Raw genomic sequence first — 22,831 nt, forward strand, 5'->3', positions numbered from 1 at the left:
ATGGGAACCCACCGCCCCAGGGTCTGATCATAGATTCATAGGGTTAGAAGGGACTGCAGGAGTCATCTGGCCTAACCCCCTGCAGGTGCCCAATAGACCCCACTCCCCTGCCAGAACTGGGATAGAACCCAGGAGTCCTGGCTCCCATGCCCCCTCCAAAACAATAGACTCCATCCCTACCATCTCTTCTCCACGCTTTAGCTGTGCAGAGCACTAACCCCTCAGGGGCGCTGGGCCCCTGGAGAGAGACAGAGGTTATAAGCAAGGATGACATGACCTCTGTCTGCACAACCCCCAGGCCTGAGGGGAGATCAGTTGTTGGGGTGAAGCACAGCAGAGTTTACACTGTCAGCAGCTGCCTGTTTACAGGCTCCCAGCGAGGAGAGGAAGACACTTCCCTCTGGGTACAACACAGACCAGTTCCCACAAGCTGGCCCAGTTATCCAAACTGGTTCCCAGTCAGACTTGTAGATGCTACCGACAAAGAGAGAGTCCTCTGTCCCCTGTCCCCACATGCCTTTGTGATCTGAGCCCCCTAACCCCAAACTGGTCCTGAGTCCAGACCCCCCTTGTTTAACTCATTGGACTCCACTCCCCTCCCAGAGCTCTGAGGAGAACCCAGGAGTTCTGACTCTCAGCCCTCCCCCATCCCACTCACTACACTAACCCACTAGACCCTGCCCCCCATTAATGACTGTCATGGTCAGTACAGGTCACAGTGGGGAAGCAGCCAACCTCATGAATTTAAAACCCTTGTATGGGCCGTGGTATGTCACCAAAATTATCTGGCCTCATCCTCCTGCCCTGTTTTCAGAGGGTCCCAGCGACTCCACATCTCCAGGCTAGAGAACCAGTCGGGGCAGGGGTGGGGGATCAACGCCAACTTTGACCCTTCTTGCACCCCATCCTGGGACCAGGACACCTGGTTCTCCCCCCAGCTCTGGGAGGGGAGTGGGGTCTAGTAGGTGAGATGGGAGGTTGTGAGTGAGGACTCCGGGTTCTAGCCCCAGCTGAGGGGTTCAAGGAAGTCTTCTGGCTCCTGGAGACCTGTGGGTATTCCCCACATGTTGAGCAGGTTGTATGAAAGACACCAGCCTGACACTGTTGTGAGTCAGTCTCAGCCTGTTAAATGGGAAATGAGAACCTGTAAACCCAGGAAGCACGGTTGCTCCATCCGCCCAGCTTGAGTTTCAGCAGATGGGGAAACAGATCTGGGTATCATGGGGTTACAGAAGATGACATCAGCATCTTCACCTTGTACACCCGCCAGCTGCCGAACGCCCTCAGGGAGCTATGAACACACCTGGTAGTTCAGGAGAGGGGGCTGGCCCAATGCCCCAGAGCGGCATTAGGGGGTGCTGTGCGGGAGTGGAGTGGGAGGGGCTCAATAGAGGGCGCTCTCTATCCTCTGAGTGCCAATAACTGAGGGTGGCAAAAGTCTAGTCTAATAATTTAGACGTGGGGACTGAGAGCCAGGACACCTGGGTTCTGCCCTCAGCTCTGAGGGGAGTGCGATCTAGTGGGTTAGATCAGGAGGAGCAGGAAACAAGGACTCCTGGGTTCCATCCCCAGCTCTCGGCGGGCAATAAGGGGCAGTGGTTCAGGGACATCTGCTCACCCCAGGGTGGGTATGAGGTACCCTTCCAGCAGTGGGGGACATGCTGTGCCCCATGCCGGGCTGCCCTGTGTCACTTCCTTCTTGCGCCATCTCCCCTGCACATCCCTTCCAAGAAGAGCGAGAGCCAACGTGGGCATCTGAGACCAGCTCTCCCCCTACAGAGGGTGCCCACGGCCTCCCAGGTTGGCGCCCCTTTCTCCTCTTTCTCACCGTCCCCCTCTTTCCTTCCCACTCCCTGGTTTTCTCTCTCCCTCCCTTCCCAACCTCTCTCTGTCACTGCCCCACCCCGTGGATGTAACTCATCCCTTCCCTGTAATTCCACCCCCCGGCTGCACTGGGCTGGACTGGGCGGTGACCCCATGTATATAAGGAGCTGCAAGGAGCCCTTCACCCCTGCAGTGTGACCTTCCCCCACCAGGCACAGAGCAGGTGAGAACTGCTTGCTGCTGAGCATCTCTAGGGGCCTGTCTCCTGTAGGGGCGCCAGCTCCAGGGGTGGGAAATGAGGCATGGGGCCTGTCCCCTCTAGGGCGCAGGCTCCAATCTGGCCCCAGAGTGGGGCACTGGCTGGACCAGGGCAGGGGAGTTGAATCCAGACTCTCCAATCCTTTCTCCAGGTTGCTGTCAGCAGGTGACATCGGAGACATGAATCCTGCCTGGGTCCAGCACCTCATTGTCCTGGGGACGCTGCTGGGCGCCGGCTTCACCAGTGCCGATACAACAGGTAAAGCTGCTCCCCAGCCCGCCCCGCCCCTGCTCTACAGTGACCCTACCTGCTGGGGCCAAGCGCAGGGGAGGGAGGGGGCAGCAGGATGTGGTTATTTATTGGCCACCTCCCGGCTCTGACCCCCTCCCCCACCTCTCTCTGTCCTGCAGGTTCCTGGTGCTACGAAGACCCCAAATGTGGTAAGAGAACCCATCCATCCCCTGCGACACAGACATGCAGCCTTTGACCTCACCCAGAGTGGGATTAATTACTCTTTTCTCACTTTTTGGGTGGGTGGGGAAACTGAGGCACAGAGAAGGGGTGGGGCAGCCCCACCTCCCTGCTCTAAACCACAACCCCTCCCAGAGCCGTGTGTAAAACCCAGGAGCCTCCCCTGCTCTAACTGACTAGACAGCATTCCCTGGCCGGAGCTGCAGAGAGAACCCAGGAGTTCTGACTCCCAGCTCCCCCACTTTATCACACCAGAGCCCACTCCGCTGCCAGAGTCAGGGACAGAACCCAGGAATCCTGACTCTTGGACTAAAATTTGGGGGGAGGGATAGCTCAGTGGTTTGAGCACTGGCCTGCTAAACCCAGGGTTGTGAGTTCAATCCTTGAGGGGGCCATTTAGAGATCTGGGGCAAAAATTGGAGATTGGTCCTGCTTTGAGCAGGGGGTTGGACTAGATGACCTCCTGAGGTCCCTTCCAACCCTGATATTCTATGATTCATGCAGCCACCTCTGGGGTGGGTGACACCAGCTGATTAACATTCTGACTCCTCCCCCATTTTCTTCTGTGGCCCTTCCCCCTCCCTGTTGGCTTCTCCCCTCTTGGCAGGTCCAGAGACATGGGCGGCTCTGGGTCACTGTAACGGCACCAGGCAATCCCCGATCAACATCGTCACCCTTGATACTGTCCACAATCCCCACCTGGGGGCTGTGTCCCTCGCTGGCTATGGGGATGCCAGGAAGCTTATCTCCATGGAAAACAAGGGGACGACAGGTAGGCACAGACTGCCCCTAAACCGAGCACCCTGCACTGCCAGGCCAGATGCCTGGGTCCCAGAGCCAGAACTAGGCATTTTAGCACCTGTGGTGAGCAAACATATCTGTGCCCCCCAGAGGTGACACATGGGGGGGCAGGCAGGGGGCCTGTGGCCCCCCCCCCCCGATTTTGCCTTCCATTTAACACAGAAGGGGAGAGGAGCCCTGCCACCCGCCCTGCCTGGGGAGCACCTGGCTGTGCAGAGGTGGCCTGGCTCGGGGCACAGGGCAGGGAGGGCTGCCTGGCAGCCAGCCAGCACCCTGGCTCCCCATAGCTCAGAGACCCAGGGGCCCAAGCGGGCAGGTTGCTCCCACCAGCTTCTGAACCAAACAGTGGGGCACACCTGGGTGGCTGCCCGGCTCACCCTGCCCATGTTACAGCCCTGCTGGGTCCCATTCCCCACCCTGGTCCCTGCCCCGGAGTGAGTGCCCAGCACTGCCACTCCGGACGCCTGGGTCCCATTCCCTGTGTTGGTCTCTCTCCCCACCCCCTACAGTGGACGTGCTTTTAGCAGATGGGCTCCGTCTCAGCGCCCAGGGGCTCCCAGCTATCTACACAGCCAAATCCTTCCACCTGCACTGGGGCCAGGGGGCAGCCCAGCCTGGCTCGGAGCATTTCATCAATTACCAAGGATTCTCCATGGAGGTGAGAGAGGCAGGGGGCGCAGCACTGGCCCCAGTGCCCCAGTGCAGAGCTAGGGGATGCTGTACGGTCTGGAGTGGGCTGTGGGGGCAGAGCGGGGGGCGCCGTGCTGCAGGGAGCAGGCAGGAGGCTCAGCAGGGGGCGCTGTGCTGCAGGGAGCAGGCGGGGGGCTCAGCAGGGGGCGCTGTGCTGCAGGGAGCAGGTGGGGGGCTCCGTAGAGGGCGCTGTGCTGCAGGGAGCACGCAGGGGCTCCATAGGGGGCACTCTCCAATTTTTCTCTCTCTCCCCCTTTAGCTCCACATTGTTCATACCAAGAACAACCTGAGCGTGGCTGACGCCCTCAAGGATCCCGAGGGAATCGCTGTGCTGGCCTTCTTCCTCCAGGTGAGGCAGTGCGGGGCGACAAGCCCGGACTCCTGGGTTCTATCCCCAGCTCTGGACAGGCAGCGGGGTCCAGTGGGGGCTGGGCAGCAGGACTCCTGGGTTCTCTGGACGGGAAATGGTATCTAATGATTCGAGGAGGGACCGGAGTCTTACCCTGAGTCACTCTATGACTCCCAGCCCTCCCCACGCCTCAGTTTCTCTATTTGCTGTACTCATGTGGTCTTGTCCCTCAGGCAACAGCCCACACACGCCCCTCCCACTCCTGGGATTCCTTCACCCAACACTTGAAGAAGGTGGCTCTGAAGGGTGAGTATCCCCTGAACTGGGGTGCGCGAGAGGTGGATTACGGCTGGCCTAGCATTGGGGCTGGGGACAGTACAGCTCTGTGCCACCAGGGGGCGAGAGAGACTAATGGATGAGAGGAGCGGGGTTGGGGCTAGGAGTCCGGGCTACTGGGTTCTGTCCCTAAAGCTGGGAGGAGAGTGGCATCTAGTGGGTTAGAGCAGGGGGGCTGGGAGCTAGGACTCCTGGGTTCTATCCCCAGCTCTGGGAGGGGCCCTCACTCTCCCTCTGCCCCTCCAGAGAAGAAAACAGATCTGGACGGCTCCTTCTCCCTGCGGGAGCTCCTGGGCTCCGTGGACCTAGCCCGCTATTACCGCTACCAGGGCTCCCTCACCACCCCCAACTGTGACGAAGTCGTGGTCTGGACTGTCTTCCCCGACCCCATCCTGGTGCCTCCTGGCGTGGTGAGTGTGGGGCTGGGGGGAAGGGAGGGAGTCAGGACTCCTGGGTTCTCTCCCCAGCTTTGGGAGGGGAGTGGAGTCTAGTGGGTTAGAGCAGAGGGGGCTGGGAGTCAGGGCTCCTGGGCTCTTTTTCCAGCTCACCTCCCCTCTGCTGTTCAAACCCCCACTCTCTCTGCTCCAAAGTGGTCCCCATCAGAACCTTCCCAGTTCTCTCCATTGATGGGGTGTCCTCCTCTGCACGCAGTAGGGCACCCCAAGTTTGCCTCCCCCCTCAATTTGACCCCCCCACACTAATCTGTCTCTCTCTCCCCAGGTGGCTGCGTTCCCCTCCATCCTCAGCTCCACAAACTCAGATGCTGGGCCCCGGCTACAGAACAACTACCGGCCTCTGCAGAGCCTTGGGAATCGCCACGTGCAGGCCTCGTTGGGCCTCCGAGTCGCCCCCAGCTCCTCTTCCACCCTGCGGCCTGCAACCTTGATCCCTCTGCTCATCAGTACCGCAGCAATTGCCTGGCACCTATAAAGGGACAGAGCCAGACACGGGGGGTGCTAGGAGCCAGGACTCCTGGGTTCCATTCCTGGTTCAGCCACAGACTCCCTATGTGACCGTCATCAAGCACCATCCCCGCTCTGGGCCTCAGTTCCCCATAGATAAAATAGTGATAGGTTTTGCTCCATAGTCCTGGAGACAGCATTGATCACAGTCCTCTTGGAGACTGGATGGGAACACAACCTTCAGCTAATATATCTGTTAAGGAAAAGTTAGCATATGTGACTCCATTTTGGTTTGGGGCCCACCATTGTCTAAAAGCAAGCAAGTTGTTGGGGACACTGGGTCATGGCCACTAGGTAACTCGAGGGGATGGAAGACCACGAGTGTCGATGAAGCCCCCTTGCACTAGGCCCAAGTGTCCTTGGGCCCCCTCCCGCCTGGAGGCACTCGCAGCAGTTATGCTGAGGATCTGCAACAATATGCTGCAGAGTCAGACTGCCTGAAACGACGCAAGGCCAAACAGGGCAGATATGGAAGAACAATGCTGAATAAAGCAGCTTTATGTATGGTTTAAGAAATGATACAGAGAACAAGGGAACTAGCTGGGAACTGGATTGGCTGGCTATATGGATACTTAGGGCAGCTTGCTATTGGATAGGTATGCTGGGGAAAAGGATGTATAAAAGCCTGTGTAACTTCCTGCTCTGTGTGCAGGATTTGAGATTTTATTCTCCCTGTACCTTTTTGCAGCTACAAATAAACTTTTCTGCTTCTCCACCCCGTTGTGATTCTTGGGTGTAGCACACTGGGCAGCGAACCAACTCCAGCTGTTGTTTAGCCTCTCGGCACTGGGTGCCGGCAACAGCTTTTGGCGTCCCTGGGTGGGTGACGAGGCTGCAATTTAGCCTTGCCCGGACCCCTCCTGGAGGTCGAGGATTGCGGCGAGAACCGACGCCCAGCGTGCACCGGTGAGTTCACCGGGGGCCTCGGAGGAGACGCGATTTGATAGACCCCGGAGGGCACAATGGTGCAACACACTCATATAGTGGAGAAGTTGTTGTGGACGACGGTGAGGAACCGGTCCCTTAGACATGGGGGAGGAGCAGCTGCAGGCCACGGTGAAGAACCGGTCCCTTGGATAAGGTAGGAACCTTTTGAAATCCAGATTGTATGCTCTGTTGCAACCTGGGGACGCCCAGAGTTACTCTGTAGGTATGGGACAGGGACAGAGCTCGGGGGTTAGGGCACGGTGTACGCCCCTAGAGTGCATTCTAGCAAACTGGAAGGTATTTGGTGCGGATCCGATGACTAAGAGCCAATTAAAACGATTCTGTACAGTTGACTGGCTTCAATATCAACTAGAGGACCAGGAGTGGTGGCCACCAGGAGGGTCAATTAATTACAACATAATCCTCCAATTAGTTTTGTTTTGTCAGTGAATGGGTAAATGGAATGAATACTTGTATGCACAAGCGTTTATGGCTTTAAGAAATAGAATAGAGCTGAAATTCTGCAGAGTTGTAATTTGACTCCGACTGGTTCGGTAGTAGCTAATGTTAGTCCCCAGACCCCCACCCCCACTGTAATGGCAGAGCCGGTGTCCCCTTCGGCCCCCACGCCCCCACCTTATAAGGGTAGGATGCCTCGGGTTACAGAGATTGTCCCCTCGGTGGGACTCTATCCTTTGCTTACCGAGACCATTGTGGCTTGCCCAGGGGCAGACAGACGTCAGGCTACCACTATGCAAGTTTACACCCATGTGCCATTCAATCCAATAGACTTAGCAGCTTTCAAAGCACAGGCAGGAGAGTTTTCCACCAACCCAAGCCGGTTTATATCAGTCTTTGAGGGGTGCCTCAGCAGCCACAAGCCGGACTGGGATGATTGTAACGTCCTCCTGCGAACCCTATTGTCTGAGGTTGAAAGACAACAGGTTGTGTCCAAGGCAAGGGAGGAGGCACAGAGATGGTACGACCGGGGTCGTATTAATGTCCCTGACCCGGATGCACAAGTCCCCCGAGCAGATCCCAGGTGGGATCCGAATGATCCTGGGGATATGACCCGCCTTACCTCCTATAAGGAGTTGCTTTTCCATGGACTCCGTCACTCGGCTGTCCGACATAATAATTGGGCAAAGCCATATGAAGTAATGCAGGATTTAAAAGAAAGCCCAGGGGCCTTTCTACAGCGTATTCGGGACACCATTCGACAGAACACTAATGCAGACCCCGATGATCAGGCAACTGAGTCAATTATTAAGGGAATTTTTACGAGCAGAGCAGCCCCTGATATTAAGAGAAAGTTACAAAAAAAAGAGGATTTAATGGGCATGACCATGACACAAATCTTAGAGACTGCAAACCGAGCTTATAGTCTGAGAGAGACAGAGAAGGAGAGAGAGCAAGTGAGATTGATGGTAACAGCGGTACAGGCCGGCACTAAGAGAAGTGGTCGGGGAGGAAGGGGCCATGGACACGAACGTCCGGGCCCGCAGGAGAGACGACTGGGTCGCAACCAGTGTGCCTTGTGTCGACAAGAGGGACACCGGAAAAATGAGTGCCCAAAGAGGAAAGAAAAGGGGGGTGCCTCCGTGATGGCGATGGTGGAGCAGGAATAGGGGTATCAGGGGTGACGGACCACCCTACCCCCAGAACCCCAAGTAAAGATGCGGGTGGGAAGCTCAGAAATAGATTTTTTAGTGGGCTCTGGAGCGGCACGAACTGCTGTAAATCAGCCTCTTCAGTTGCCAGTAGCAGATTCCCTTACTGTGGTGGTGTTGCCGGCACCCAGTGCCGAGAGGCTGAACAACAGCTTGAGTTGGTTCGTTACCCGGTGTGCTGCACCCAATAATCACAACGGGGTGGAGAAGCAGAAAAGTTTATTTGAAGCTTCAAAAAGGTACAGGGAGATTTGAATCTCAAATCCTGTACAACAGAGCAGGAAGTTACACAGGCTTTTATACATCCTTTTTCCCAGCATACTTATCCAATAGCAAGCTGCTCCAAGTATCCATATAGCCAGCCAATCCAGTTCCCAGCTAGTTCCCTGATTCATAGAATCATAGAATCATAGAATATAAGGGTTGGAAGGGACCCCAGAAGGTCATCTAGTCCAACCCCCTGCTCAAAGCAGGACCAATTCCCAGTTAAATCATCCCAGCCAGGGCTTTGTCAAGCCTGACCTTAAAAATCTCTAAGGAAGGAGATTCTACCACCTCCCTAGGTAACGCATTCCAGTGTTTCACCACCCTCTTAGTGAAAAAGTTTTTCCTAATATCCAATCTAAACCTCCCCCACTGCAGCTTGAGACCATTACTCCTCGTTCTGTCATCTGATACCATTGAGAACAGTCTAGAGCCATCCTCTTTGGAACCCCCTTTCAGGTAGTTGAAAGCAGCTATCAAATCCCCCCTCATTCTTCTCTTCTGCAGGCTAAACAATCCCAGCTCCCTCAGCCTCTCCTCATAACTCATGTGTTCCAGCCCCCTAATCATTTCTGTTGAAATGATTCTTTGTATCATTTGTTAAACTATACATAAAGCTGCTTTATTCAGCATTGTTCTTCCATATCTCCCCTGTTTGGCCTTGCTTAGTTTCAGGCAGTCTGACTCTGCAACATACTGTTGCAGATTCTCAGCATAACTGCTGTGTGTGCCTCCAGGCGGGGGGGCCAAGGACACTTGGGCCTAGCACGCAGAGCTGCTGCGAGTGCCTCCAGGCGGGGGGGGGAGGGGGGGGGGAGGGGGGGGAAAGAACACCGGGGCCTAGTGCGAGGGGGCTTCATCGACACTCGTGGTCTTCCATCCCCTCGAGTTACCTAGTGGCCATGCCCCAGTGTTCCCAACAACTCCCCCCTTTGAGAACACTCAACAGCCTTGGCTCTGAGTTTTCTCACTTGGGCTACTTATTTCCTTACAATAGGACTTTGCATAAGCACTTTGTGATAGCCCTGAAGAGAATGACTTATTAACTTTTGCAAAAGGGCCCTGACACATGATACCGCACAGCATAATACCAGTAATACAAGCAATACAGGAAAGAGAAATTTCAATAGCTGGCTAAAATAAACCACCAAGCCAAGATGACAAACCCCAGCCTGAAAACAAGGTTTGCAACCAATCGTTCTCTGGGGCAGTATAGGCAACCTGTGCTCCGGCTCGGGCATGGGCCTCAGCCTGTACCACCTTTTCATAGATCTCATAACTGCTATCATTTACATATACACAACATCGGGGCCCGACGAGGGCACAAAACCCTCCTTGGGATGCCAAGAGATAGTCCAAAGCCAGCCTGTTTTGGAGGGAAAACGTCCTGAGCTGCTGTACCTCTTTATTTAATGTTTTTACTGCTGACCCTAAATCACTAACCGAGTCCTCCAACTCTAAGGCCACTTTCTCAAGTACCATCTGCAGCCTTACAGTATAGCGGCCTATGCATGCCAGGGCTAGCCCGGTAAACAGTGGTGCTATTCCCAGTACAGAGCACCCTACCAGCTTCTCGGTTGTGAGGGGATTCTTCATATTGCCCTCCAATGCCTTAGTCAGTCGCCGCAGGGTCTTTTCTCGTGACTCAACAGAGGTGTCTCGGGCATTTCTAATCTTTCCTTTGGGCAGTGTGGCAGTTATGGAAAGATGAGGAACTCCATGAGCTATATAACAGCTACCTGTCCAGTTGGCTGGCAGCACCTTGTAAGCCTTTCGGCCACATACAAAATAGTGACCCTGTAGGGCCCAGTAAGGACTGTTTCTTAAGGGGATTCCTGGGATATTTAAGGCTGCTTTTCCAAACAGTTCATATGCCCCTAGGGGGGCATCCCATCCTCCTGATTGGGTACAAGTGGGGGCGTTTCTAATTGTGCTGTTCAAATTACACTCGCCATAGGGACCACTACAAACCCACCATTGGCTTGCTACATTGGAGATATTAACTGGACGGCAAGTTACATTTCCAACCCCCTTTTTTGTGGTAAGATTATTTGTAAGTGTTTCCCTAAAAGGGGAGGAACCATTACACCCACACCGTTGGCCTCCCCTGTTGCTCTTTATCCAATACCCATCAGCCCACTGTGTAATAACACAGGAGTTCTTTCCCACAGGATGCCCATAGGGATCAGATTGGTTTCGGGTAAAACATAACACTCCTTCAGTGAGTACTGCAACTGAATACTCCTGGTCCTGATAGGTGGCTTGCTGTAAAGAGGTCTTGTTCCAGAACGGTGAGTTCGTTCTTTCCTGCTCTTTGGTGGTGGCTAATTCTGCTAGGGTCAAGGGCAGCATGTCAAGGGGCATTCCCATTTTAGGGGACAGTGGAGTTGGAGCACATACCCAGCAATCAGTCTGGTTTGTTAAATTAGCAACATGGTGCGCAAGCAAAACAAAGGAGTTATGCTCCCGATATGCACAGTTTGGAAATACCAATACAAAGAATAACAATGTTACTCAATTAATTATTACCAGAGTTTTCCCAACCCAAGGTCTCCAATACCTGGGTGGGCCCATTTTAGCATTAAGGTGCCCGCTATTTGTGTCTTTTAAACAGTAGCTTTAGCCCGAGATCGTCACTAGATGAGGAGTCAGCAGGTTGGACGGTCCACTGTTCTGCTGACGAGGGGGCAGGTACTGCCTTCAGACGAGAGTGATGGATCCAGTTCTTGTGGCCCTCGATCTTTGCCGCTGTATGGGAGGTCAGCAGGACGGTATAGGGTCCTCTCCACTTTTCCTGGAGAGGCTCGTCTTTCCAGGTGCGAACAAGCACAGAGTCACCGGGCTGTAAGGAGTGAACGGGAGAGTCCAAGGGGAGAGGCTGGGAATCCTTGGTATACCTGTGAAGAGACAAGAGAACAGCAGACAGGGAACACATATACTGTGACAACAAACCATTACCCAACTTCCATTCCCCTGACAGAATCGGGGTGCCATTCATAGGCCATGCCCTTCCAAACATAATTTCAAAGGGACTGAGCCCTAATCTTTGGGAGAACGAGGATACGGAGTAGGACGAGGGGCAAAGCATCAGGCCATCGCAGTGAGGCTTCTTGGCACACTTTTGAGAGATGCCGTTTAAGGGTCTGATTGGTACGCTCCACTACACCACTGGCTTGCGGTCTCCAGGGCGTATGGAGTTTCCAGGGGATCTGTAAAGCATGTGAGATGCTTTGAATGATTTTTGACGTGAAGTGTGTCCCATTGTCAGATTCCATCCGCAGGGGGAGTCCAAAGCGAGGAATGAGCTCCTTAACAAACTTGAGGGCCACTGTCCTGGCAGTGCAGTTACGGCATGGGAAGGCTTCTGGCCATCCGCTGAACCAATCCACTATAACAAGGAGATATTTGAACCCTTGGGTCCGGGGAAACTCAGTAAAGTCTATTTGCCACACTTGTCCGGGGCCCGGAGTGGGTTCTAGGGAAGCTGGTGGCACAGGATGTCCCGGTCGGGGCTTATTCTTTTGGCAGACTAAGCAGTCCGCTTGTACCTGGGCAGCCAGGGGTCGGAGTCCGGAAGTGATAAAGTATTTTCCCATTAGCTGGATAAGTGTTTCCCTGCCAGCATGAGTGGTTTGATGTAGTTTCTGCAGCACTGGCCGGATTAGGCCCTTTGGTAAGAGGACCTTCCCTTTTGGGGAATGGAGCCATCCCTCCTTTTCCCGGAGACCGAGTTTGTCAGTTAGCTGTCTCTCCTCCCCAGAGTACTGAGGGGTTGGAAGCTCCCCTACTGATGGGATAAGGGCATGTATATGGGCGTTCTCAGCCTGAGGGGATGGCAGGGTGGCAGCATGCTTAGCCTCTCTATCTGCCCGGGCGTTACCTCTGGCCACATCTTGATCCTCCCTTTGATGGGCTTTACAGTGTACCACTGCCACTTCCGAGGGGAGTTGTACGGCTTCTTGGAGCCGGAGGATTTGGGGCCCGTACTTGACTGGGGAGCCTTGGGCTGTCAGCATTCCCCTTTGCTTCCATAGGCCAGCATGAGCATGCAGCACACCAAAAGCATACTTTGAATCAGTAAAAATGTTGACCCGCTTTCCTTTTGACAGTTCAAGTGCACGGGTCAGGGCTATTAGTTCGGCAAGCTGGGCAGAGGTCCCAGCAGGCAAACCTTCAGCTTCCACAGTGTCATGGAGGGTCACAACAGCATAACCCGCCCTCCTTTGCCCATCTATTACAGTACTGCTATCATCAGTGTACCACTCATAATCTGCATTTGGGAGAGGTACATCCTTTAAATCCGGACGGCTGGAGTACTGGACATCTATGATCTCTAAACAGTCATGTTTCTGTTCCTCTGTTTCTGGCAAGAGAGTGGCTGGGTTAAGGGAGGGGCAAGGCTGTAGGGTGACTTCAGAGTTCTCTAACAGCTTAGCCTGGTACCGAGCAATCCGAGCCTGGGTGAGCCAAAGCCCTCCCTTTGCATCCAATAAGTCTCGGACCATATGGGGAGTATAGATTTGCATAACCCCTCCCAATGTTAGCTTCTCGGCTTCCTCAAGCACTAGGGCAGTAGCTGCGTCCGCCCGTAAACATGCCGGCCCACCCTGTGCAACCTGATCCAATTGCTTAGAAAAATAAGCCACAGGACGCTTCCATGCTCCTAACAGCTGTGTAAGCACTCCTAGGGCCACCCCCCTTCGTTCATGTACATACAACTGAAACGGCTTAGAGAGATCTGGCAGGCCCAGAGCCGGGGCTTCCATCAATTTTCTTTTCAGGATTTTAAATGCCCTGTCAGCCTCTGGGGTCCAATAGAAGGGGTCATGATCTGCTCCTTTTACACAGTCGTACAGGGGTTTAGCCCACAGTCCAAATTCTGGGATCCATATCCTGCAAAAGCCTGCCATACCCAGAAATGCCCTGAACCGCTTACGGTTACTTGGGGTAGGAACTTGACAGATAGCTTCCTTTCTTTCGCTTGAAAGCTGACGCTCCCCTTGCCGTATGTGAAACCCGAGGTACCGTACCTCTGGGAGGGCAATTTGAGCCTTATTCCGTGCTACACGATATCCCCGGAGTCCAATAAAATTCAGGAGGCTCACGGTGGCTTTAAGGCAGGGTTTTTGGCCCACAGTGGCAATTAACAAATCATCTACATACTGCAGAAGGAGGGCCTCCTCATTATCCCACTCCTCTAGGTCCCTGGCCAGAGCCTGGCCAAAAAGGGTGGGAGAGTTTTTAAATCCCTGGGCCAACACTGTCCAGCAAAGTTGCTTTTTAACCCTTTTTCGGTCCTCCCACTCGAAGGAGAAGATCTCCTGTGATGGGGTGGCAACTGGGATGGTAAAGAAAGCATCTTTCAGATCAAGGACTGAAAAATGGGTATACTGTCCCCCTATAGAAGCCAATAAGATGTACGGGTTAGTGACAAAAGGGTGCAGAGTCTTAACCCGTTCATTGACTGCCCTTAGGTCCTGTACCAGCCGATACGTGCCATCAGGCTTCTGTACGGGTAGAATGGGAGTGTTCCAGGCTAACTGACATTCCCGGAGAATACCATACATTAGGAATCGATCTATAGTTTCCTGTAAACCTTCTCTGGCTTCCCTCTTGATTGGATACTGTTTTACTTGCACTGGGCCTTTCCCTGGTATGAGCTGAATAGTAATAGGGGTCTGGTGGGTGGCCTTTCCTGGAATGCCTGATGCCCACACGAGGGGGTACACCTGGTCTTCCCACGGACTCCATTCTGGGGCTTGCATGGCTGAGGGCTCAACTGCAAGGGTCATGCTCCATGCATTCTCAGGGGGTAAGGTAAGGGTTATTTCGTCCTCAGTAAAATGCAGGGTGGCACCGAGGCGACAAAGTAGATCCCGTCCCAGCAGAGGCGTTGGACACTCAGGGAGGTATACCAGCTTGTGGGATATAGTCCTATTTCCCAAAGCGCATTCCGCTGGGGCATACACTGGGCACTTGGTGTCCCTGCCTGTGGCTCCCACCACAGTAAGGGAATCTGCTACTGGCAACTGAAGAGGCTGATTTACGGCAGTTCGGTCCGCTCCAGAGTCCACTAAAAAATCTATTTCTGAGCTTCCCACCCCCATCTTTACTCGGGGTTCCGGGGGTAGGGTGGTCCGTCTCCCCTGACACCCCTATTCCTGCTCCACCATCGCCATCATAGGGGCACCCCCCTTTTCTTTCCTCTTTGGGCACTCATTTTTCCAGTGTCCCTCCTGTTGACACAGGGTACACTGGTTGCGACCCAGTCGTCTCTCCTGCAGGCCCGGACGGTCGCGTCCACGGCCCCTTCCTCCCCGGCCACTTCTCTTAGTGCCGGCCTGTACCGCTGTTACCATCAATCTCACTTGCTTTCTCTCCTTCTCTGTCTCTCTCAGACTATAAGCTCGGTTTGCAGTCTCTAAAATTTGTGCCATGGTCATACCCATTAAATCCTCCTTTTTCTGTAACTTTCTCTTAATATCAGGGGCTGCTCTGCTCGTAAAAATTCCCTTAATAATTGACTCAGTTGCCTGATCATCGGGGTCTGCATTAGTGTTCTGTCGAATGGTGTCCCGAATACGCTGTAGAAAGGCCCCTGGGCTTTCTTTTAAATCCTGCATTACTTCATATGGCTTTGCCCAATTATTATGTCGGACAGCCGAGTGACGGAGTCCATGCAAAAGCAACTCCTTATAGGAGGTAAGGCGGGTCATAGCCCCATGATCATTCGGATCCCACCTGGGGTCTGCTCAGGGGACTTGTGCATCCGGGTCAGGGACATTAATACGACCCCGGTCGTACCATCTCTGCGCCTCCTCCCTTGCCTTGGACACAACCTGTTGTCTTTCAACCTCAGACAATAGGGTTCGCAGGAGGACGTTACAATCATCCCAGTCCGGCTTGTGACTGCTGAGGCACCCCTCAAAGACTGATATAAACCTGCTTGGGTTGGTGGAAAACTCTCCTGCCTGTGCTTTGAAAGCAGCCAAATCCACAGGATTAAAGGGCACATGAGTATAAACCTGCATAGTCGTGGCCGGAAGCCTGTCTGATCCAGACCGGGCGGCTTTAGTTTCGGTGATTAAGGGGTATAGGCCAACCATTGGGGACTTACAAGGTGTGGGTGTAGGGGCCGAAGGGGACACCGGCTCTGCCATTACAGTGGGGGTGGGGGTCTGGGGACTAACATTAGCTGCTACCGAACCAGTTGGAGTCAGATTACAGCGCTGTAAAATATCTGGTCGAGTACATAAAGTCAGAAACAAATGCGCATACATATGTTCATTCCATTTCCTTGTTCTCTGACAGAACAGGAGTAACTGAAGGATCGTGTTGTAATTAATTGACCCTCCTGGTGGCCACCACTGCTGGTCCTCTAGTTGATATTGAGGCCAGTCAACTGTACAGAATCGCTTTAATTGGCTCTTAGTCATCGGATCCGCACCAAATACCTTCCAGTTTTCTAGAATGCACTCTAGGGGCGTACACCGTGCCCTAACCTCTGAGCTCTGTCCCTGTCCCATACCTACAGGGTAACTCTGGGCGTCCCCAGGTTCCAACAGAGCATATAATCTGGATTTTAAAAGGTTCCTACCTTATCCAAGGGACCAGTTCTTCACCGTGGCCTGCAGCTGCTGCTCCCCCACGTCTAAGGGACCGGTTCTTCACCGCCATCCACAACAGCTTCTCCACTATATGAGTGCGTGGCACCGCGCCCTCTGGGGTCGATCAAATCGCGTCTCCTCCAAGGCCCCCGATGAACTCACCGGTGCGCGCTGGGCGTCGGTTCTCGCCGCAATCCTCGACCTCCAGGAGGGGTCCGGGCAAGGCTAAATTGCAGCCTCAAGCCCACCCAGGGACGCCAAAAGCTGTTGCCGGCACCCAGTGCCGAGAGGCTGAACAACAGCTTGAGTTGGTTCGTTACCCGGTGTGCTGCACCCAATAATCACAATGGGGTGGAGAAGCAGAAAAGTTTATTTGAAGCTTCAAAAAGGTACAGGGAGATTTGAATCTCAAATCCTGTACAACAGAGCAGGAAGTTACACAGGCTTTTATACATCCTTTTTCCCAGCATACTTATCCAATAGCAAGCTGCTCCAAGTATCCATATAGCCAGCCAATCCAGTTCCCAGCTAGTTCCCTGATTCTCTGTATCATTTGTTAAACTATACATAAAGCTGCTTTATTCAGCATTGTTCTTCCATATCTCCCCTGTTTGGCCTTGCTTAGTTTCAGGCAGTCTGACTCTGCAACATACTGTTGCAGATTCTCAGCATAACTGCTGTGTGTGCCTCCAGGCGGGGGGGGCCAAGGACACTTGGGCCTAGTACGCAGAGCTGCTGCGAGTGCCTCCAGGCGGGGGGGGGGCAAGGACACCGGGGCCTAGTGCGAGGGGGCTTCATCGACACTCGTGGTCTTCCATCCCCTCGAGTTACCTAGTGGCCATGCCCCAGTGTTCCCAACAGGGGGAGCCACAGGCAGGGACACCAAGTGCCCAGTGTATGCCCCAGCGGAATGTGCTTTGGGAGACAGGACTATATCCCACAAGCTGGTATACCTCCCTGAGTGTCCAACGCCTCTGCTGGGACGGGATCTGCTTTGTCGCCTCGGTGCCACCCTGCATTTTACTGAGGACGAAATAACCCTTACCTTACCCCCTGAGAATGCATGGATCATGACCCTTGCAGTTGAGCCCTCAGCCATGCAAGCCCCAGAATGGAGCCCGTGGGAAGACCAGGTGTACCCCCTCGTGTGGGCATCAGGGATTCCAGGAAAGGCCACCCACCAGACCCCTATTACTATTCAGCTCATACCAGGGAAAGGCCCAGTGCAAGTAAAACAGTATCCAATCAAGAGAGAAGCCAGAGAAGGTTTACAGGAAACTATAGATTGATTCCTAATATATGGTATTCTCCGGGAATGTCAGTCAGCCTGGAACACTCCCATTCTACCCGTACAGAAGCCTAATGGCACGCATCGGCTGGTACAGGACCTAAGGGCAGTCAGTGAATGAGTTAAGACTCTGCACCCTCTTGTCCCTAACCCGTATACCTTATTGGCTTCTATAGGGGGACAGTATACCCATTTTTCAGTCCTCGATATGAAAGATGCTTTCTTTACCATCCCAGTTGCCACCCCGTCACAGGAAATCTTCTCCTTCGAGTGGGAGGACCAAAAAAGGGTTAAAAAGCAAGTTTGCTGGACAGTGTTGGCCCAGGGATTTAAAAACTCCCCCACCCTCTTTGGCCAGGCTCTGGCCAGGGACCTAGAGGAGTGGGATTATGAGGAGGCCCTCCTTCTGCAGTATGTAGATGATTTGTTAATTGCCACTGTGGGACAAACCCCCTGCCTTAAAGCCACCGTGAGCCTCCTGAATTTTATTGGACTCTGGGGATATCGTGTAGCACGGAATAAGGCTCAAATCGCCCTCCCAGATACCTCGGGTTTCACATACGGCAAGGGGAGCGTCAGCTTTCAAGCGAAAGAAAGGAAGCTATCTGTCAAGTTCCTACTCCAAGTAATCGTAAGCGGTTCAGGGCATTTCTGGGTATGGCAGGATTTGCAGGATCTGGATCCCAGAGTTTGGACTATGGGCTAAACGCCTGTACGACTGTGTAAAAGGAGTGGATCATGACCCCTTCTATTGGACCCCAGAGGCTGACAGGGCATTTAAAATCCTGAAAAGAAAATTGATGAAAGCCCCGGCTCTGGACCTGCCGGATCTCTCTAAGCCGTTTCAGTTGTATGTACATGAATGAAGGGGGGTGGCCCTAGGAGTGCTTACACAGCTGTTAGGAGCATGGAGATGTCCTGTGGCTTATTTTTCTAAGCAACTGGATCAGGTTGCAAAGGGTTGGGCGGCATGTTTACAGGCGGCGGCAGCTACTGCCCTAGTGCTTGAGGAAGCCGAGAAGCTAACATTGGGAGGGGTTATGCAAAACTATACTGCCCATATGGTCCGAGCCTTATTGGATGCAAAGGGAGGGCTTTGGCTCACCCAGGCTCGGATTGCTCGGTACCAGGCTAAGCTGTTAGAGAACTCTGAAGTCACCTTACAGCCTTGCCCCTCCCTTAACCCAGCCACTCTCTTGCCAGAAACAGAGGAACAGAAACATGACTGTTTAGAGATCATAGATGTCCAGTACTCCAGCCGTCCGGATTTAAAGGATGTACCCCTCCCAAATGCAGATTATGAGTGGTACACTGATGGTAGCAGTACTGTAATAGATGGGCAAAGGAGGGCGGGTTATGCTGTTGTGACCCTCCATGACACCGTGGAAGCTGAAGGTTTGCCTGCTGGGACCTCTGCCCAGCTTGCCGAACTAATAGCCCTGACCCGTGCACTTGAACTGTCAAAAGGAAAGCGGGTCAACATTTTTACTGATTCAAAGTATGCTTTTGGTGTGCTGCATGCTCATGCTGGCCTATGGAAGCAAAGGGGAATGCTGACAGCCCAAGGCTCCCCAGTCAAGTACGGGCCCCAAATCCTCCAGCTCCAAGAAGCCGTACAACTCCCCTCGGAAGTGGCAGTGGTACACTGTAAAGCCCATCAAAGGGAGGATCAAGATGTGGCCAGAGGTAACGCCCGGGCAGATAGAGAGGCTAAGCATGCTGCCACCCTGCCATCCCCTCAGGCTGAGAACGCCCATATACATGCCCTTATCCCATCAGTAGGGGAGCTTCCAACCCCTCAGTACTCTGGGGAGGAGAAACAGCTAACTGACAAACTCTGTCTCCGGGAAAAGGAGGGATGGCTCCATTCCCCAGAAGGGAAGGTCCTCTTACCAAAGGGCCTGATCCGGCCAGTGCTGCAGAAACTACATCAAACCACTCATGCTGGCAGGGAAACACTTATCCAGCTAATGGGAAAATACTTTATCACTTCCGGACTCCGACCCCTGGCTGCCCAGGTACAAGCGGACTGCTTAGTCTGCCAAAAGAATAACCCCCGACCAGGACATCCTGTGCCACCAGCTGCCCTAGAACCCACTCCCGGCCCCGGACGAGTGTGGCAAATAGACTTTACTGAGTTTCCCCGGACCCAAGGGTTCAAGTATCTCCTTGTCATAGAGGATCGGTTCAGCGGATGGCCAGAAGCCTTCCCATGCCGTAACTGCACTGCCAGGACAGTGGCCCTCAAGTTTGTTAAGGAGCTCATTCCTCGCTTTGGACTCCCCCTGCGGATGGAATCTGACAATGGGACACATTTCACGTCAAAAATCATTCAAAGCATCTCACATGCCTTACAGATCCCCTGGAAACTCCATACGCCCTGGAGACCGCAAGCCAGTGGGGTAGTGGAGCGTACCAATCAGACCCTTAAACGGCATCTCTCAAAAATGTGCCAAGAAGCCTCACTGCGATGGCCTGATGCTTTGCCCCTTGTCCTACTCCATATCCGCGTTCTCCCTAAGGGTAGATTAGGGCTTAGTCCCTTTGAAATTATGTTTGGAAGGGCATGGCCTATGAATGGCACCCCGATTCTGTCAGGGGAATGGAAGTTGGGTAATGGTTTGTTGTCACAGTATATGTGTTCCCTGTCTGCTGTTCTCTTGTCTCTTCACAGGTATACCAAGGATTCCCAGCCTCTCCCCTTGGACTCTCCCGTTCACTCCTTACAGCCCGGTGACTCTGTGCTTGTTCGTACCTGGAAAGACGAGCCTCTCCAGGAAAAGTGGAAAGGACCCTATACCATCCTGCTGATCTCTCATACAGCAGCAAAGATCGAGGGCCACAAGAACTGGATCCATCACTCTCGTCTGAAGGCAGTACCCGCCCCCTCGCCAGCAGAACAGTGGACCATCCAACCTGCTGACTCCTCATCTAGTGACGATCTCGGGCTAAAGCTACTGTTTAAAAGACACAAATAGCGGGCACCTTAATGCTAAAATGGGCCCACCCAGGTATTGGAGACCTTGGGTTGGGAAGACTCTGGTAATAATTAATTGGGTAACATTGTTGTTCTCTGTATTGGTATTTCCAAACCGTGCATATCGGGAGCATAACTCCTTTGTTTCGCTTGCGCACCATGTTGCTACTTTAACAAACCAGACTGATTGCTGGGTATGTGCTCCAACTCCACTGTCCCCCAAAATGGGAATGCCCCTTGACATGCTGTCCTTGACCCTAGCAGAATTAGCCGCCACCAAAGAGCAGGAAAGAACGGACTCGCCGTTCTGGAACAAGACCTCTTTACAGCAAGCCACCTATCAGAACCAGGAGTATTCAGTTGCAATACTCACTGAGGGAGTGTTATGTTTTACCCGAAACCAATCTGGTCACGATGGGCATCCTGTGGGAAAGAGCTCCTGTGTTATTACACAGTGGGCTGATGGGTATTGGGTAAAGACCAACAGGGGAGGCCAGCAGTGTGGGTGTAATGGTTCCTCCCCTTTTAGGGAAACTCTTACAAATAATCTTACCACAAAAGAAAGGTTTGGAAATATAACTTGCCGTCCAGTTAACATCTCCAATGTAGCAAGCCAATGGTGGGTTTGCAGTGGTCCCTATGGCGAGTGTAGTTTGAACGGCACAATTAGAAACGCCCCCACTTGTACCCAATCAGGAGGATGGGATGCCCCCTTAGGGGCATATGAACTGTTTGGAAAAGCAGCCTTAAATATCCCAGGAATCCCCTTAAGAAACAGTCCTTACTGGGCCCTACAGGGTCACTATTTTGTATGTGGCCGAAAGGCTTACAAGGTGCTGCCAGCTGTTATATAGCTCATGGAGTTCCTCATCTGTCAATAACTGCCACACTCCAAAGGAAAGATTAGAAATGCCCAAGACACCTCTGTTGAGTCACGAGAAAAGACCCTGCGGCGACTGACTACGGCATTGGAGGGCAATATGAAGAATTCCCTCACAACCGAGAAGCTTGTAGGGTGCTCTGTACTGGGAATACTGTTTACCGGGCCAGCCATGGCATGCATAGGCCGCTATACTGTAAGGCTGCAAATGGTACTTGAGAAAGTTGCCTTAGAGTTGGAGGACTTGGTTAGTAATTTAGGGTCAGCAGTAAAAACATTAAATAAAGAGGTACAGCAGCTCAGGATGTTTTCCCTCCAAAACAGGCTGGCTTTGGACTATCTCTTGGCATCCCAAGGAGGGGTTTGTGCCCTCGTCGGGCCCCGATGTTGTGTATATGTAAATGATAGCAGTTATGAGATCTATGAAAAGGTGGTACAGGCTGAGGCCCATGCCCGAGCCGGAGCACAGGTTGCCTATACTGCCCCCGAGAATGATTCGTTGCAAACCTTGTTTTCAGGCTGAGGTTTGTCATCTTGGCTTGTTGGTTTATTTAGCCTGTTATTGAAACTTCTCTTTCCTGTATTGCTTGTATTACTGGTATTGTGCTGTGCAGTATCATGTGTTAGGGCCCTTTTGCAAAAGTTAATAAGTCATTCTCTTCAGGGCTATCACAAAGTGCTTATGCAAAGTCCTATTGTAAGGAAATAAGTAGCCCAAGTGAGAAAACTCAGAGCCAAGGTTGTTGAGTGTTCTCAAAGGAGGGAGTTGTTGGGGACACTGGGGCATGGCCACTAGGTAACTCGAGGGGATGGAAGACCACGAGTGTCGATGAAGCCCCCTTGCACTAGGCCCAAGTGTCCTTGGCCCCCCCTCCCACCTGGAGGCCCTCGCAGCAGCTCTACGTACTAGGCCCAAGTGTCCTTGGCCCCCCCGCCTGGAGGCACACACAGCAGTTATGCTGAGAATCTGCAACAATATGCTGCAGAGTCAGACTGCCTGAAACTAAGCAAGGCCAAACAGGGCAGATATGGAAAAAAAATGCTGAATAAAGCAGCTTTATGTATGATTTAACAAATGATACAGAGAACAAGGGCACTAGCTGGGAACTGGATTGGCTGGCTATATGGATACTTAGGGCAGCTTGCTATTGGATAAGTATGCTGGGAAAAAGGATGTATAAAAGCCTGAGTAACTTCCTGCTCTATGTGCAGGATTTGAGATTTTATTCTCCCTGTACCTTTTTGCAGCTGCAAATAAACTTTTCTGCTTCTCCACCCCGTTGTGATTATTGTGTGACGCACACCGGGTAGCGAACCAACCTCAGCTGTTGTTTAGCCTCTCGGCACTGGGTGCCGGCAACAACATCATGCACCAGGAGGAGTGTTCCTTCGATACTGCATTCCTGTGAAAACCCTCCCACTTGTTTCCAGCCTGTCTCGACTCCCGGTTTCTGTTCTTTGTCTATTTCTAACTCCCTGCCTCCTGGCCTTGTGATGTGGGCCTCCCATCCTAATAAGAAAGGCTA

At 53.0% G+C, this 22,831-nt stretch overlaps 1 protein-coding gene and 1 long non-coding RNA gene across 3 annotated transcripts in view; one reads left to right on the plus strand and one right to left on the minus strand.

Moving 5' to 3' along the window:
* Window positions 1-2,262: 2,262 nt before the first annotated feature.
* On the plus strand, window positions 2,263-6,407 carry LOC125638274 (carbonic anhydrase 4-like). The gene is made up of 8 exons (XM_048853816.2): window positions 2,263-2,341; window positions 2,494-2,523; window positions 3,162-3,326; window positions 3,865-4,013; window positions 4,305-4,394; window positions 4,628-4,700; window positions 4,977-5,140; window positions 5,451-6,407. The coding sequence occupies exons 1-8, from the start codon at window positions 2,263-2,265 to the stop codon at window positions 5,658-5,660; spliced, it is 960 nt and encodes a 319-aa protein (XP_048709773.2). The 3' UTR covers window positions 5,661-6,407.
* Window positions 6,408-9,922: 3,515 nt separating this feature from the next.
* LOC125638561 (uncharacterized) overlaps window positions 9,923-22,831 on the minus strand; it is a 29,134-nt gene continuing 16,225 nt past the window's right edge. Inside the window, exons 2-3 of one of the 2 annotated variants that reach the window (XR_012669139.1) lie at window positions 16,151-16,488; window positions 9,923-11,450 (exon numbers count right to left, since the gene is read on the minus strand). This is a non-coding gene — a long non-coding RNA (uncharacterized LOC125638561). Of the gene's footprint in view, window positions 11,451-16,150; window positions 17,131-22,831 lie in introns of those variants that run through there. The other variant, XR_007357255.2, reaches the window with a different exon arrangement.

Source organism: Caretta caretta, chromosome 6 (assembly GCF_965140235.1).
Source record: "Caretta caretta isolate rCarCar2 chromosome 6, rCarCar1.hap1, whole genome shotgun sequence".
NCBI classification, from domain to species: Eukaryota; Metazoa; Chordata; order Testudines; family Cheloniidae; genus Caretta; species Caretta caretta.

Coding starts and splice junctions, on each gene's coding strand:
- LOC125638274 (XM_048853816.2), top strand. CDS start 2,263: ATGAATCCTGCCTGGGTCCAGCACCTCATTGTCCTGGGGACGCTGCTG. Junction 4,014..4,304: donor ACCAAGGATTCTCCATGGAG/GTGAGAGAGGCA, acceptor CTCCCCCTTTAG/CTCCACATTGTTCATACCAA. Junction 4,395..4,627: donor TGCTGGCCTTCTTCCTCCAG/GTGAGGCAGTGC, acceptor CTTGTCCCTCAG/GCAACAGCCCACACACGCCC.